Here is a 15,873-nt window from a genome sequence, read left to right on the forward strand (position 1 = left end):
GGTCTCCAACTTGCAATCCTCCTGTCTTAGTCTCCCAAGGCAGCACCCCCACACTCAGCTATGGCCTAACTTTTGCAGTGTGAGGTATGATAGCAAAACTAGCATAAATTTATTTTTCCTTCTTCACAATTTCATGGACAGATAAATCTAATCACAGATCTTGGCATCCTAAGCATATAACTGTTTTTTCCCCTTATGTTAAGAACTTTCACCTTTTCATTTAAATAAAGCATTTTACAGCTTCTATTCGACATATCCAAATTGCCAGCATCATAATCTTTCACTTTGGGGTCATTTTTAAGTAAAATAAGGGTTACTTGAACACCAGCGCCATGATAATATAACATTCAATGGGATAATTGAAATGGCCACTAAGTAAGTAACAGGCAGGTAATGTATACAGTTTAGACATACTGAACAAAGTGATGATTCACATCCCAGGTAGGACAGAGTACAATGGCATGAAATTTCATCAGACTATTCAGAACAGCATGCAATTTAATTGTTTATTTCCAGAATTTTCTATCTAATATTTCTGGATCATGGTTGACTACAGGTAATTGAAATCATGGAAAGCAAAACCATGGATAAGGGGGTGCTACTGTATACACTGAGTAAAAAATGACTAAATATTTATATAAGTTCCTCTCAATATACAGAATTTTATGTTAAAACATTGTTGGCAAAGCAAAATTCTGTATGTTTGCCTATTTTTTAAAATCAATTTCATCATAAAACTAAATACACACTGCCATAGACATGATATGTGGGAGTGCAACATGTTGGGGAGGAGGTCAAGCAAATAACAGATCCAAGGAAGTGGGTTCAGGGAAATAAACTCGAGAAGAGTGTGTTGAAAAATCAACACAAAGGCAATGAAGACTGAGGAATGGAAATTTAGAATGAAAAAAGGGCACAGGCAAAAAGAAAAAAAAATAGCAAGTAGATCAGAAACAGCAAGAGTAACACATCTATTTTTCTGTAAGAGAAAAATTAATGACTTTTTCTTCATACTTCCACCACTAAGGTCTATTTTATCAAAAAACAGGACAGAAAAACAAGGAAACATATGACGTCATGGATTAAGTCACAATTATAGGCTCATCTACACTCTCCATGATAAAGAAAGAACTAAACAAGTTGGTGACAAGATGATAAAAAGGTGGATTGTGCATCAGATGTACTGTTGCTACCGTCTCTCCCTCTACAATTATAATATCCTCAGTCTCACTAAAGAATACTAAATAATAATAGTTCATAACATTTAAATTAATATTTTTAAAAATATTTTATTTTTTAGTTATAGTTGGATACAATAGGTTTTTTTAATTTATTTATTTTTTATGTGGTGCTGAGGATCGAACCCAGGGCCCCACACGTGCTAGGCGAGCGCTCTACCACTGAGCCACAACCCCAACCCCTTAAATTAATATTTTTCATAAGAAATTAACAGAAGATAGCCTGCATGACAAAGGTGTAAAAAACATACATTGGAGAAAAGATAGCCTCTTCAACACATGATGCTGGGAAAACTGGAAATCATATGCAGCAAAATGAAATTAAATTCCTCTCTCTCAACATGTACAAAACTCAACTCAAAATGGATCAAGGACCTAGGAATTAGACCAGAGACCCTGTGCCTAATAGAAGGAAAAGTAGGCCCAAATCTTCATCATGTCAGATTGGGTCCTGACTTCCTTGATCAGACTACTAAAGCACAAGAAATAAAATCAAGAATCAATAAATGGAATGGATTCAAACTAAACAGCTTCTTCTCATCAAAGGAAAAGATAAATAACATGAAGACAGAGCCCACAGAGTGGGAGAACATCTTTACTAGACATACACATCAGATAGAGCACTAACTTCCAGGATATATAAAAGAACTCAAAAAACTTAACACCAAAAAAAAACCAAAAAACAAAAAACCCAAATAACCCAATCAACAAATGGTCTATGAAACTGAATAGACACTTATCAGAAGAAGATATACAATCCATCAACAAATATATGAAAAAATATTCAATATCTCTAGTAATTAGAGAAATGCAAATCAAAACTACTCTAAGATTTCATCTTACTCCAGTCCGAATGGCAATTATCAAGTATACAAGCAACAAAAATGCTGGCGAGGATGTGGGGAAAAGGTACGTTGCAAATTGGTGCAATCACTCTGGAAAGCAGTATGGAGATTCCTCAGAGAATTACGAAAGGAACCACCATTAGACCCAGCTATCCCACTCCTCTGTCTATACCCAAAAGACTTAAGATCAGTATACTATAGTGACACAGTCACATCAATTTTTATAGCAGCTCAATTCACAATAGCAAAACTGTCTGATCTGGATGCCTTTCAATAGATGAACAGATAAAGAAACTGTGGTATATATACACAACGGAATATTACTCAGTATTAAAAGAGAATAAAATTCTGGTATTTGCAGGTAAATGGATGGAGTTGGAGAATATCAGGCTAAGCAAAGTAAGCCAATCCCCAAAAACCAAAGGCTGAATATTCTCTCTGATAAGTGGATGCTGATCCATAATGAGGGGAGGGGGCATGGAAAGAATGAAGGGACTTTGGATTGGGCAAAGGGGAGGGAGGGAAGGAGAACAGGAATGGGGGTAGGAAGATGGTGGAATGAGGACATTATTACCTTGGGTACATATATGACTGCACAAATGGGTGACTCTACATCATGTACAACCAGAGAAATGAAAAGTTGTGCTCCATTTGTGTACAATGAAACAAAATGCATTCTGCTGTCATGTATAACTAATCAGAACAAAAAAAAAGAGGATAGAATACAGAATCAAACTTTTAGATGCAGAATTTCTGGTCACATAAAATTCAATTTTAAAATTTACCTATACCTTTCTTTCAATTCCTTTCTCTTTTCTGTACTTTTTTTCTTTTCTTCAAGAGTTTCTGAAAGATTCTTGGTTTCATAAAGTCTTGCAATCAGCTAAAAAGAAAAATGGGAAAGGAAAATGAAATAATTACCTGCAAAGAAGAACGTTTTATCTTAATTAATGAATATGATTTTTTTCTGTAGAATCACAAGATTTGTATTTTTGGCAGAATTTACTATCTTCTATTGAAAGTCATTAAGAGTTACATCAATATTAAATCATACCCCTTTAATTTTTCCTTACTACTAAATTTTCAATCATAAATATCAATAATTTCCATTTTTTAAAAGAATAATCATAAGCAAAATAGACATTGAATATTTATACAGGGACATAGTTATCACATATTTTAAAGGAAATAGCATCCATTTTTCTCTCATTATTAAAATTATATTGCTGGGGGCGCTGGGGTTGTGGCTCAATGGTAGAGTGCTTGCGTAACATGCCATGAGGCACTGGGTTCGATCCTCAGGACCACATAAAAAAATAAAGATATGTGTCCACCTAAAACTAACAAACAAATATTTATAAAAAAATAAAATTATATTGATATTATTTTGTACCTTATAACTATAAAATTTAATTTTCAATATTTTCTCAAAATTTATAAAATTATTTTGATGAGTTCTTGTATCTATGTGAATCAAAGCCACAATTCAATGGATGATACTAAAAATATTCAATAAAACCTTAAAAGTTTAACTGGTTCTAGACTGGCTTCCTAAAAATTATAAACTACAGTTGTAAATTTTACAAGATTAAATTATTTAACTATTTACTATCTTGTTTACCTTTTTGAAAACACTGTTACTTTTTCAATGCTTTTAAATTCCTGTTACAGAGCCAGAGGTATTAGGTACCAGTGGATCAAACCCAGAGCCTAGTATGCATGAGGCCTTGGGTTTAACCTACTGCACCACAAGTCAATAAGTAAATTCCTCTTAACCTACATCTTGATCCTTCCTCAGGCCCTCCCAAAAGCCAACCTATTCCCTCAAATTCAGAGTTAAATAAATTCCACACCTGAAATACATTTTGGCTTCAAAGTGATCTAAAGCTTATCAATTGGCCTTTGTCCACATTGAGGCTATCTTAACAGCTCTTCTAAGGTGTCAATTAACACACTATTATACATTAATACATATTTTAGAAACAATAACAAAATATATACCTTGTTTAATGAATTAATTTCCATTTCTGCTTCATCTGCTTCTTTCTTCAATTCAGATGAACTTTTGGTAAAACTGTTGGCATGTTTGAGGATATCTTGTGTTTTACATCTCAGATTAACTCTTTTTATGTTAAGGAACTATGCTGTGCAAGTAAACTTTACATTTAAAATAAGTGTACTATGTCAGAGATAGTTAATATTATATAATGTCATTTATATATGTGGTATATATAAGCAATAAGCACTGTTACTGAAACAGGTAAGATTAATATAAATATTTGGCAGACTAATGAAGATAAGTTAGTATTGATCTCTATTAACTTAAAAGTAACATCCATCAAAAATATTTGTTAGAATTTTTTCATTCAGTTAAATATTTTCACAAGATGTTATTTGGTTTTTTAAAACTAAGTTCACTGTGTCATTGGGATGACTAATAAAATATAATAAATTCAGGTCCCAATTTAACTTTTTATGCTTCCATCATGTATTATTCCAAAATCAACATTAAAAATCCACCCAATTTCCCTTTTCTTGCCTTATAAGGTTCATCAATGCACCCTGTAAAACTGAGAACTTTCATCTGGACATTCTGTTTAGAGAGGATTTAGACTCAATTTCAAGTAGAAAATTTATCTGCTATTAATAGAATCCTAAATGGTTATTAATTAACACAATTACCTAAGTTCCTCTATTATCTATCTAGAATTTAGAAATGAATAGAAGAGTAACAGTGAACAAGAACTCTAGAGAAATTTTATCAGAACTTCCTATCCTGCCTTAAAAATATGTGACTTATATGCTAGAACAAACATTTCAGGTGAATATTATTTATAAAGCTAAGTTATTACCAAAAGTATCAGTTTAAATTTTTAGAAATAGATATTTAAATCCTAATCTTTAATTCTTCCTACCTCCATCTACCTCTTCTTATTTGTCATGCAATTTTACATCTCATCCCAACTCATATCCAACTCCCTTATACTTTCTGTACTTCACCTACCAACTAACCTCTGCCCTTTCCCACTAAGAAGTTAATGCATAGATAAACAACAAATGTTCATAAAAATATAATAGGCTCAAACCAAAACATGAAGGATAAAAAGCAACAGAGGAGATAAAAGAATGGTTTAGGATGAAACAGAAAGGAAGCAAGGTAGAATACAGGGATAAAGAAGACTTAGTACAAACATAGGAGTTATAATCTGATAGAAAAGCATATAAAGGATTGTGGAGGTTGAAAGAGGATTAAAGTTTCAAGTTCAGCATCAGGAAAGATCTCTCTGACAAACAGGTGAGACTTAGACCAATTAAGAATTACTTAAGCATCTATTACAGTGATACTGTATTAGAATTCTTTATTTGTCTTTCTCCTCTACTAAACTGTGAGCTCCTTGCAAGAGAGCTTTGTAATTTCTTCAGTACTGCCTGACACAAGGTAAGTACCCAATGAATTTTTAAATTTTAGTGAATAATTGTTGACTCACTTCCTTACCACCATCTATCATAACAAGTAATAATTAATCAATTTAATCAGAACTTCTTTGATAAGACAAAGATGACATTTTCATTAGTTTGATTGTTGATATGCCACTTTAAAGCCAAATACATATACAATTTTATTCCCCTTAAAATTACTTGCTTTTGATCACATGTACATGAGAACTAATCCCAAAAGACCTTAAAGTGACCTTTAAAATCTGAATTAAACTCAAAAACAAATCTATGAAGCTCTCATCAGGAAAACAAAATAATAATTAAAATACAGAAACAATACTTATCTAATAAAATTATAAACAGAAATACTATTGTGGATACATGTGTAATGTCCACTTTAGAAGTGATGGAAAGGGTGCAGGCACTGAAAAAAAGTCATAGTTGAGACTGATTTATTATATTCTTCTCAGTACAAAGATATAATTATTAAAGCAACATATTACAGAAAGGTTAATACCTAGAAATTCCATAAGAATAGTTTCATTCATTTTTAGTTGTTCAGAACATGCCAACACTCTCTTTTGAATTTCTTCATGTTCTCTTTTCTTCTCATAATATTCACGTGAAAAGGGTGTTTCTGAATATTTTAGTTGGTATTGCTTCAAAACTTCTTTATACTGACATACATAATCATGATACATTTTTCTGTTAAAAATAAATGATGTAGAATAGATCTAAAAACCTAATAAATATCACTTGTTAAAGTCTCTTAAATTAAGTATAAAAAGCAATTCAAACATCTATTTGTCTGTCCTTCAACTTTCTTTAACCTCAAGACACTTCTCAGCTATACTTTTTTTATTCCTCACCTGGTTAATCTTCTTCAATTTAACTTCCACTTCCACCAGTAAAATGACATTATTCTTTCCATGGTCATCAATGATCTAAATTGTCCAATCAAATGATCTCTTTTTCATGTTCATCCTAAATGACATTGCAGAACTGGGTTCTTTTAGTCACACCTTTTTTTCCCCACATTTTTTATTGGTGCATTACAGTTGTACATAATGATGGGATTTGTTGTTACATATTCATTCATGCACAGGATATAACAATATAATTTGGCCAATATCAGTTATACCTTCTTAAATATCTATGCTCCCTGGGTTCTGACCTCTGTAACTATGCCTTTTAAATCTCCTTTAATTTTTTTAGCTGAAATTATTACATGAAGTCACGTTCTATGTGTTAAAACTCTGGGTTCATAATCATTCATGTATACCCCACAAGTATTCTTACGAAGAAAATTTGAGCCATTTGGAGGAACTCTTCTATATCAACTCAACTAATAATGGGTGACCATCTATTTAGGCACAAGTCGTAAGTGAGGCATTATTCTTACAAAAGAATATTAAGACTTCTTTCTTATTTGACCCATATGGACAAAGGAGTTGATTACTACTGCCTATGTACCAAAACTTTGTGATGGGGTAGGGGAGGAGATACTGAGGATTGAATCTAGAGCCTTGCATGTTAAGCAAGTGCTCTACCACTGAGCTACATCCCCAGGCTGCCTATGTGCCAAATCTAATCCATCCTCTGTTGTCTAAGAATGGTTTTTAAATTATTGAAAAAAACTCGAAATATACTCCATGACATAATAAAATTATATGAAGTTAAAATTTCACTGTCCAATAAGGTTTTATTGGATCATATCTCATTTATTTATATATGACCTAAAGCCATCTTGTACCACATAGTAGAGTTGAGCTACAATACTTACTATCTGGTATTTTACAAAAAATGTTTGCCAATCCTGATCTATAACACTGAAAGTACTCAATACAGTTCTTCACAGAAAATATACCCTCAGCCTCAGTTAGGGACTGCACCGAGAGCCTCACTCATTGACCTATACATCCCAGTCCTACAGAAAATATATTCCTGAATCCTCTTTTTACCAAATTCTGGTTTCAAAAATAATATTCATAGTAAACTTTTTGAAAATATATAGTCCTTATATTCCTCAAGATTTTATTTCTTGGATCAAGAAATTTCTTAAAAGATGCTATAATGATTATTCTCCTTAGCAGAGAATAGGAGCAAGTATTCTTAAAACTTCTGGTTTCATAAATAATGATTAACAAGTACTGCGTCAACAAGTCTGAATTTTAAGAATGATCTAATTTTTTAGTATTGCTAAACTCTGTCCCCTTTAGCAAGATAAAGCAGTTGAGCCCCAAATAAGTTCCTATTCTTCTAAATGTATATTTATTAATTAAGACCCCACTTATATAATAACTTGGGAAAATGGTCCAGGGAGAAGAGAAATACCATTGAAAAATTAGGCCTGGGTCACCTGTTTCATATGAGATTAGCATACCATATTCCATCTTGTTCATATTATATAGTCATATCCACTTCTAACATCTTCCATATAGAAACTTTGGCAGAACACAGCATAGCTAAGTCATGATTCAGAAAGTCATTATTATCTAATTTATTCTAGCAGTACTAGTCTTCATGATTGCTCAGAACAAGAATGGGAGATCAGAAATAAGTAGCTAGTGCCCCTACTTCCTTCCTACTTCCTCAGTACTGATTGTTGAAATGAAGGAAATTATATGCATTTATGAATATGTCAAAATGAATACCACTATTATGTATAACTTAATGCATTAATAAAAACATTAAAAACAGGGACTTTTTTGAAAGAATTTACTGAAAATATTACCACACTCCCCAATTTCCCCTTTTTGAAGACCCAGGAGAGAAATTTCTCTCAAGTCTCGGGAAAAACTTCATAACTTATCCTAAGCAACTAAACTGCTAAGGATTAAAACCAGGGACTTGAGCATCCTAGGAAAATGTTCTACCATTGAGTCACACCCCCAGCCTCTAATTGAATTTTTTTAAATGAATACTCTGATCATATTTCTTGATCAATGCCTTTACTACTAAGAATTTCAAAGCCTAATCTGTACTTTTAACAAACAATATGCAGGACCACATGTAGCCTTTATTTTTTTTAAACACTGTGGTATTTTTATACAAATATCTCACATTCTTTTGGGATTGAAGCAGGATCTATAAATGACAACCTAATAGTCTCCTTCATCTTTTCCACCCTCTGTCTACTCTTTGGGTGATAGCATACTTTTGCCTTTCTCCACTTTGCTCCATATATTTTCCTGAGAAACCTCATCTACATACAAGATTTCTAATGCCATTAAGTCCCAATTTTAAACTTTAGTTTTAACCTAAGACTCATCTTTGAAAATAATGGATTATAGATTTTACATGGGTAGTTATTTTAGGAGGGCTTTTTTTTTTGTTTGTTTGATATTGGGGACTGAAATCAAGGGTGCTTTACCACTGAGCTTTATTCCCGGCATTATTTTTTTATTTTTTATTTTTGAGACAGTATCTTGCTAAGTTGCTTAGAGTCTCACTAAGTTGCTAGAGCTGCCCTTGAACTAGTGATCCTCCTATCTCAACCTTCAACTTGTTAGGATTATAGGTATGCACCACAAGGCCTTCAACATATGTGTTTCTTAAGTAAAATATAAAAACTGATAAGTGTTCTCCCCAAATCATTTCAGTTTTTAAAATTAGGTAAAATTTTAATGCTATATATATCATGTTCAAAGTCTCTAACCTTGTTTTATTACATTCATTAATTACATTTAATCCCTAGGATGATATGATTTTACACAAAGTAAAATAAATTCATATAACTACTGGTATTTCTCCATTAGAATATAACCACTTTACTAAATTAGCAATCTGAAAAACTTGAAATTTGATACAAAATACCTTTAAAAAACCAATACCTCAAATTTTTCAAAATGTTTATTCTACAAATAATTATCCTCCTAAATGTTTGCCTACACTGTTTAGTCATAAATACCATTAATTGAAGAACTTTGCTATAAATGCTGCTGATAGATAAATGGTTTATATCTAAGGCAATATCTCAACATATTCAAGCTTTTACAACAAATATGGAGACTTTCAATGATTCAGTCCGAGATATCACATTTACTTAAAAAAATATTCCCTCAGAATATACACTTTCTAAATTCTTACAAAATGTTCCAGTAATACTAATTTATAGAACTGATACACTTATTAAGTTAATATAAATACTGTACTTGTCTTTTTCAATGGTTTCTTGATAAACAGTAAACTGGTCCTGCATATAATCTTCATGTTTATGAAAAACATCACATGTTGGCTTCCAGCTATGGAAAAAAGTTATAGTTGTAATTAGCACTTCAGAATGATAAACAAAAAAAAAATTGGCAGAGATAATAAAAAATGAACAAAATCATTTAAAGAGAAATGAATGTGTCTTCCTAGAGAAAACAAGTTTACATCAAGAAAACATTCCCTATGCCACAATGAAATCTACTACTCTGTATAATTAATATGAACCAATTTTTAAAATAATAAATACAACAGTATTAAAAAAGAAAAAAAACTGCATATCCTATCCCCATCACTATCAATATCCACACACTCATATGCTCAAATATTAATATTCATTAATTTTTACATGAAATTTGTTTTTGAGATATGACAGGGAAAGAAGCAAATATAGCATAGCTGAAACTAGGCCAAAATAGGTTATCAAATCAGATAGAATAAAATGAATATTCACCTTATATATTTTTGTTTTATTATATAACTTGAAAACTATTACCAATACAAAAAAACTAAAATTACTATATATACCATGGCAGCTTCCATTCTAAGTATTGTTTGAATATTTTCTCTATTTTCATTTTTTTTCCAAATTCAAAAAGTACATATGCAAAATGAAAAAGAAAAACAAAAAGTACATATGCCCATTTGGAAGCACAGAGAGTATACATAAGAAACTATCATACATATTCTCAATATTAAATAACTACTACGATTTTAAAATTGTTTCAAGATTTTGCTACAGTTATATATTTTAACATCACTGAGATCATATTCACATAAAATTACTGAAATTATAATTAAATATTTGTCTTAATTTCTTTTCTTTCTTCCTTTTTTTTTTTTTTTTTTTTTGTGGTGCTGGGGATTGAACCCAAGGCCTTGTGCATTCCAGGTGAGCACTCTACCAACTGAGATATAATTTAATTTAACCCCTTAATTTCTGATACTTAAAATATATTCCCCAAAAGGAAATCTGAAGGTCTAAGATTATACATGCATATTTTCTGAGTATTTAAAAATTCCATAAGAAACATATGCTCACTGAGAAGATATTCACTATAAGCTTTTCAATGTGCATCCTTTGAGGTTTTTCTTAGATATAGATATATTATCATGCATTGGGTTCATATTATGAATAATGATGCATAAACTGTTTTGTTCAATTTGCAATATACTATTAACATTTTCCCATGTCAAACATACACCTATATCATGATTTTATTGGCTGCCTAGTGTTCAGTCATCTGGATATACCAAATTCATTTAACCAGTCCCCTAATGTTGAACATTTAGAGTTACTTCCAATATTTTCCTATCATAAAAATGGTTGAAGTAGAAGTCACACAATTCAATGGCAAGAAAAGAAATAACTTGATTAGAAATTGGACAAAAGACCTAGAGAGATATTTCTCAAAAGAAGTGTTTTATCTTGAAAAGTTTTAGGTTGGATTCCCTTATACAAACTAAGATCTTAAGCCAGAGTGTAGCTCAGTGGTTCTTGTCTATCATATATCAAGGTAGCACTTGCTTATCATGCATAAGGTCCTGGATTTGATTCCCAGCACCACATAAACAAAAACAGTAAGATCTTGAAAAGTCAAAAAATGCAAATTATTTCAGACTAATAGGACTTAGATAGACTATACTAAAATTCTTTATTTATACTAACTATATCTAAGTTACTGAAATCTCATAATTCAGCACTTAGGGCAATGGTAGAGAACATGCTCAGCATGTACAAGGAAGACCCTGAGTTCAACTCCCAACACCAAATACCCAAACCAAAACAAAACAAGCAATGGTGTCTTCAACTATAAACATAGAAATCTTGAATAAAAAAATCAAATGACAATTACTGAAGGTTCATTTCTTTCAAATACTCACTTACTACAGTTGTCTTTGATTTCATTACTATGTTTACAGTAATGAGCAATTTCCTCATCTGTTGTATTTATAGTTTCATGTATCTTACAAATAGTTGATTTGTTTTCTTTTATGTCTTCAAAGCATTCTAAAAGAGGAAATGTTTATTTTCTTAAGGTAAAAATTTTAAATTCAAAACAAACAAATACAGTAAGAAAAAAAAGTTTATGGCAACTTACCTAAAAGGAGGACAGCCAGAAAGGAGAGGAAATGAGGCTTGAGAAGGGAAGGCTCCTGTACTAAAAAGTAGAAAACCACAGCCCCCCAGAAACTAAGGAGGATTTGTATTTGCAATTGAAGAATGTCCGCTGGGCTAGATTAGGTGACACTTAAGGTCAATTCATCTTATGATGCTATAAATTCATGCAAATGCTTACTCATAAGTATTTTGTTATTGACAAATACATAATTTCTATCAATTAATTATTAAATACACCATCAACTAACTTATTTACAATGATTTAAGATAAACTTAGTTCTTAAAAATATTAAATAATTTCATAATACTTTATTTTTTGATTGAGAAAAAAATAACCAAATTCAATCTTTCTGTGACAATTAAGAAGTTAATAGTTATATTTTTAGAACTAAAATATTTAAAACATTATATTTATTTAATTTGCCCAGCCACTTCACTTATATTTACTAGCCAATTCACTTATTTCAGAATTATTATTCCTGAAAATGTGGCATCAATCCTGGTTCCTAATTTTTGATGATTTCTTTAAAGAGAAACATTTCACTCAAATAAAATTTGAAGTAACCTTGTTATTTGAGAAATGTAACATTTTTTAACTGCACCTTAGGGGTCATTGCTGCTTAAAGCAAAATTCTTCACAAAATAATTAAATGCAGAATACACAAAATTACTGAAAAACAGTAGGTGAATCACAACTATTTTGCCTAGGCTAAAAAGCTCATTATTAGTGGAGAGAATTAGTAGAGAATTTCCAGAATTAGTAGAGAATTTATACTAATAAATTAGTAGAGAATTTCCAGAAGAGTTACAATGCCAACTACAAGTTGCCCTAAACAGGGCAATTACATATTATGCTATATGTCATAAAAAATTAAGACAAATACATCTTTAACATGCAAAACTACTTACTATTAATTCTTTGAATCATGTCTTCTTTAGTACTTATATCTTGCTCATACTGGAAAACTAAAACAATTCTCTTGTGACTTTATTGTTAAAATGTCGAATAATAATACAGTTACCTATTTATTTTCATTTTATACCTACCAAATTCTAACAAAAGTCTGTCCAGACTGACAAAGAGGCTGTCATTCATCTTGGATACTATGTGAAGAAAATAAAAAATAAGTGAATATAAAATGAAAATACACATGTATATTCAGTAACAACTTTTTAAATATAACATTCTCACAAAAAAAATGTGGATGGAGCAAGACAGAGGGTAAGAGACATTTTCAGTCCACAGCCACCTTCTGGTAGAGCCCTAAGAGACACTTAGGCAGCTGCTGAACGTTGTTGCATGACTGAGACTAGGGGCAAGGGTGGGCGCCTTCATAACTGTTTATTCCTGGTACTGCTGTAAGTCTTTGAATCTGCGGGGATCCAGACACCTAGACTTCTCAAAAGGGCGTGTCCTGTAAAATAAATATCTGAATATGTCCCTGCTTGGCGTGTGTACTGCCCTGCGCAGTGAAAGTCCTTCACCAACAGCAAGGTGAAACCTAGAAAAGTGGTGCAGGTTTACATTTACCAATTTGTCCCCCAATAATTAAAAAAAAAAAATCACACGAGAGCCAACTCGCTGTACGGAACACGCCAGAGGCGGGGTTCGCAGCTCTGGCTCCCCGTAGACCCGCGGGGCGGCTGGCGGCTCGCAGCCGAGACTTGCGGCGGGAATTCGCTGGCCTGCCCTCCCCTCAGGCAGCGCTGCCGGCCTCTGCCCACCACAAGCCAACCACGACGCCGCGCGCGTCAAGCGCCCGCCACGGGATGCGCCACGTCGCGGGTAGTTCTCCGGAGTAGGGCCAGGCAGCCACTCCCGCCGCTTTCCTCAGAAACCACCACACACGGTTCCTTTTCCCACCCACCTAAACGGCCCCTCGAAACCCTGATGTCCACACCCTCTTTCCTTAGGGTCCCAAATTCCACTTAGGGCCCGGGTCGCCAGGAACGTGACCCCAAACCTAACTCGAAGGGCTGGAGCCCCGTCCTGCCCTCGCCCCCTGGCGTCAGCGTGGGTAGACCCCGCGGAGCACGCAGCAGGAAGCAGATCGCGTGGAAGAGCGAGATCCCGCTACCGGCGAGAACAGGGTGGCGATCGCGCCATCCGGGGCGCCTAAAAGAGTTAGAAGCACAGGAGTGAGTGCTGGGTGAGACAGGACTCAAAAAAAAAAAACACAGGGGGTCTGTCGTCAACTCTCCCGCTGCCTTGCAACCAAGTGTTAACTTCAAAGACTATCCAGCCCTCTTCTAACATAATGGCTTTAGACAAAAATTGGAGAATAGCAATAAAATTAACTTTAACATGACAATAAGAAACTCATGAATCAGAATTCAGTGTTGAATTCAGCATTTTGCTTCTTTGAAAAGCATAATTCAAACACGTTTTAGTAAACATTTTATGACTACCTCATTTGTTGTTGCAAATAAAGCATATTTTCTGCCTAAAACTGTCATCACTAGGTAATTTATGTTTAGATTTTGCATGTCGAAGTGAAGAGTGAAGAAAAAATAATGTAAACAATTTGCCTCAATCCCTTGTTGTTCTGGAGACTGAACCCTCAAGTATGCTAAGCACGCTCTCTACCACTGCGCTGGATCCCTCTTGAATCTTTTATTCCTGGTGGACATGTGAAATAATATCAATAATTGCCTTAAGCCGACACATACTAAATCATTTCATAGATTAAAATGAAAAACAAGCTTTTCTTAAGTACATATCATATGTATATTTTATTATAATGTGTTGTAATATTGATCACTAGTATTAATGATAGTGAACCATCAAAGCTAATTTAGGTTCTGATGATTTAAGAACTTACCATATTTATTTGTGTGTGAGAAAGAAAACCTTTATTTTTCCAGCATTATTGAGGTATAATTAACAAAAAAAATGGTATATACTTACAGAGAAGACATCGTATTTTGATATGTACATTATTGAAATAGTCTGTTTTCTGTGGCTAATAAAACATGACACAAAACTGGAGAAGTTACAAAGAAAAGTGGTTGGTTTAAACTAGATGCCCTTCAATAGATGAATGGATAAAAAAAATGTGGCATCTATACACAATGGAGTATTATGCAGCACTAAGAAATGACAAAATCATAGAATTTGCAGGGAAATGGATGGCATTAGAGCAGATTATGCTAAGTGAAGCTAGCCAAGCCCTAAAAAACAAATGCCAAATGTCTTCTTTGATATAAAGAGAGCAACTAAGAACAGAACAGGAAGGAAGAGCATGAGGAAAAGACTAACAGTAAACAAAGAGGAATGGGGGGAGAGAAAGGGAGAGAGAAGGGAAAGCATATGGAAATGGTAGGAGACCTTCAATGATACACAAAATTATAAGAGGTTATGAGGGGCAAGGTGGAGGGAAAAAAAGGGGAGAGAATTGAACAACAGCAGAGGAAGTAGAGAGGGAAGATGGGAGGAGATGGGAGGGGAGGGGGGATAGCAGGGGATAGGAAAGGTAGCAGAATACAACAGTCACTAATATGCCATTATGTAAAAATGTGAGTATGTAACAGAAGTGAGTCTGCAATCTGTATTTGGGGTAAAAATGGGAGTTCAAAACCCAATTGAGTCAATGGTATGAAAGATGATATATCATGAGCTCTGTAATGTTTTGAACAATCAATTTAAAAAAAGAAAGAAAAGAAAAGTGGTTGGTTTATTTTCGCTTACAGATCTCTCCAAGATTGAGGGGCCACATCTGAGGAAAGCCTTCTTGGTGGCAAAAAGTCCTGAGGCAGCACAAGGTATCATGTAGCAAGAGACAGGGAGTACCCACATGTATGATTGTCTCTTCTGGTCTCTCAACCTCTTCTTAAACAGCACCAGGAGTCAGTCATGGAGGCACTATTCCTAGGAATTTATCTAATCCTAATCACTTTCCAAAGGCCCCACCTATGGACTCTGTACTTGAATAGTCCCACCCTGTTAGTATCTCACAATGGGGAGTCAATTTCAACCCATGAAGCCTTGGGGAACACCCTCAAACCATATCCAAGCCATAGC

General features: G+C 33.5%; 1 protein-coding gene across 5 annotated transcripts in view; it reads right to left on the bottom strand.

Moving 5' to 3' along the window:
* C5H14orf39 (chromosome 5 C14orf39 homolog) overlaps positions 1-13,938 on the bottom strand; it is a 35,674-nt gene extending 21,736 nt beyond the window's left edge. Inside the window, exons 1-9 of one of the 5 annotated variants that reach the window (XM_040275693.2) lie at positions 13,721-13,938; positions 12,900-12,956; positions 12,762-12,818; positions 11,615-11,741; positions 9,676-9,765; positions 6,039-6,226; positions 5,903-5,945; positions 4,085-4,205; positions 2,869-2,966 (exon numbers count right to left, since the gene is read on the bottom strand). In XM_040275693.2, coding sequence (XP_040131627.2) covers positions 2,869-2,966; positions 4,085-4,205; positions 5,903-5,945; positions 6,039-6,226; positions 9,676-9,765; positions 11,615-11,741; positions 12,762-12,818; positions 12,900-12,948 — 773 coding nt within the window. In that variant the 5' untranslated portion in view covers positions 12,949-12,956; positions 13,721-13,938. Of the gene's footprint in view, positions 1-2,868; positions 2,967-4,084; positions 4,206-5,902; positions 5,946-6,038; positions 6,227-9,675; positions 9,766-11,614; positions 11,742-11,832; positions 12,819-12,899 lie in introns of all 5 variants that reach the window. The other 4 variants (XM_078050011.1, XM_078050009.1, XM_078050010.1 and 1 more) reach the window with 4 other exon arrangements.
* Between the last annotated feature and the right edge of the window lie 1,935 nt (positions 13,939-15,873).

This window comes from Ictidomys tridecemlineatus, chromosome 5 (genome assembly GCF_052094955.1).
Source record: "Ictidomys tridecemlineatus isolate mIctTri1 chromosome 5, mIctTri1.hap1, whole genome shotgun sequence".
Lineage (NCBI taxonomy): Eukaryota > Metazoa > Chordata > Mammalia > Rodentia > Sciuridae > Ictidomys > Ictidomys tridecemlineatus.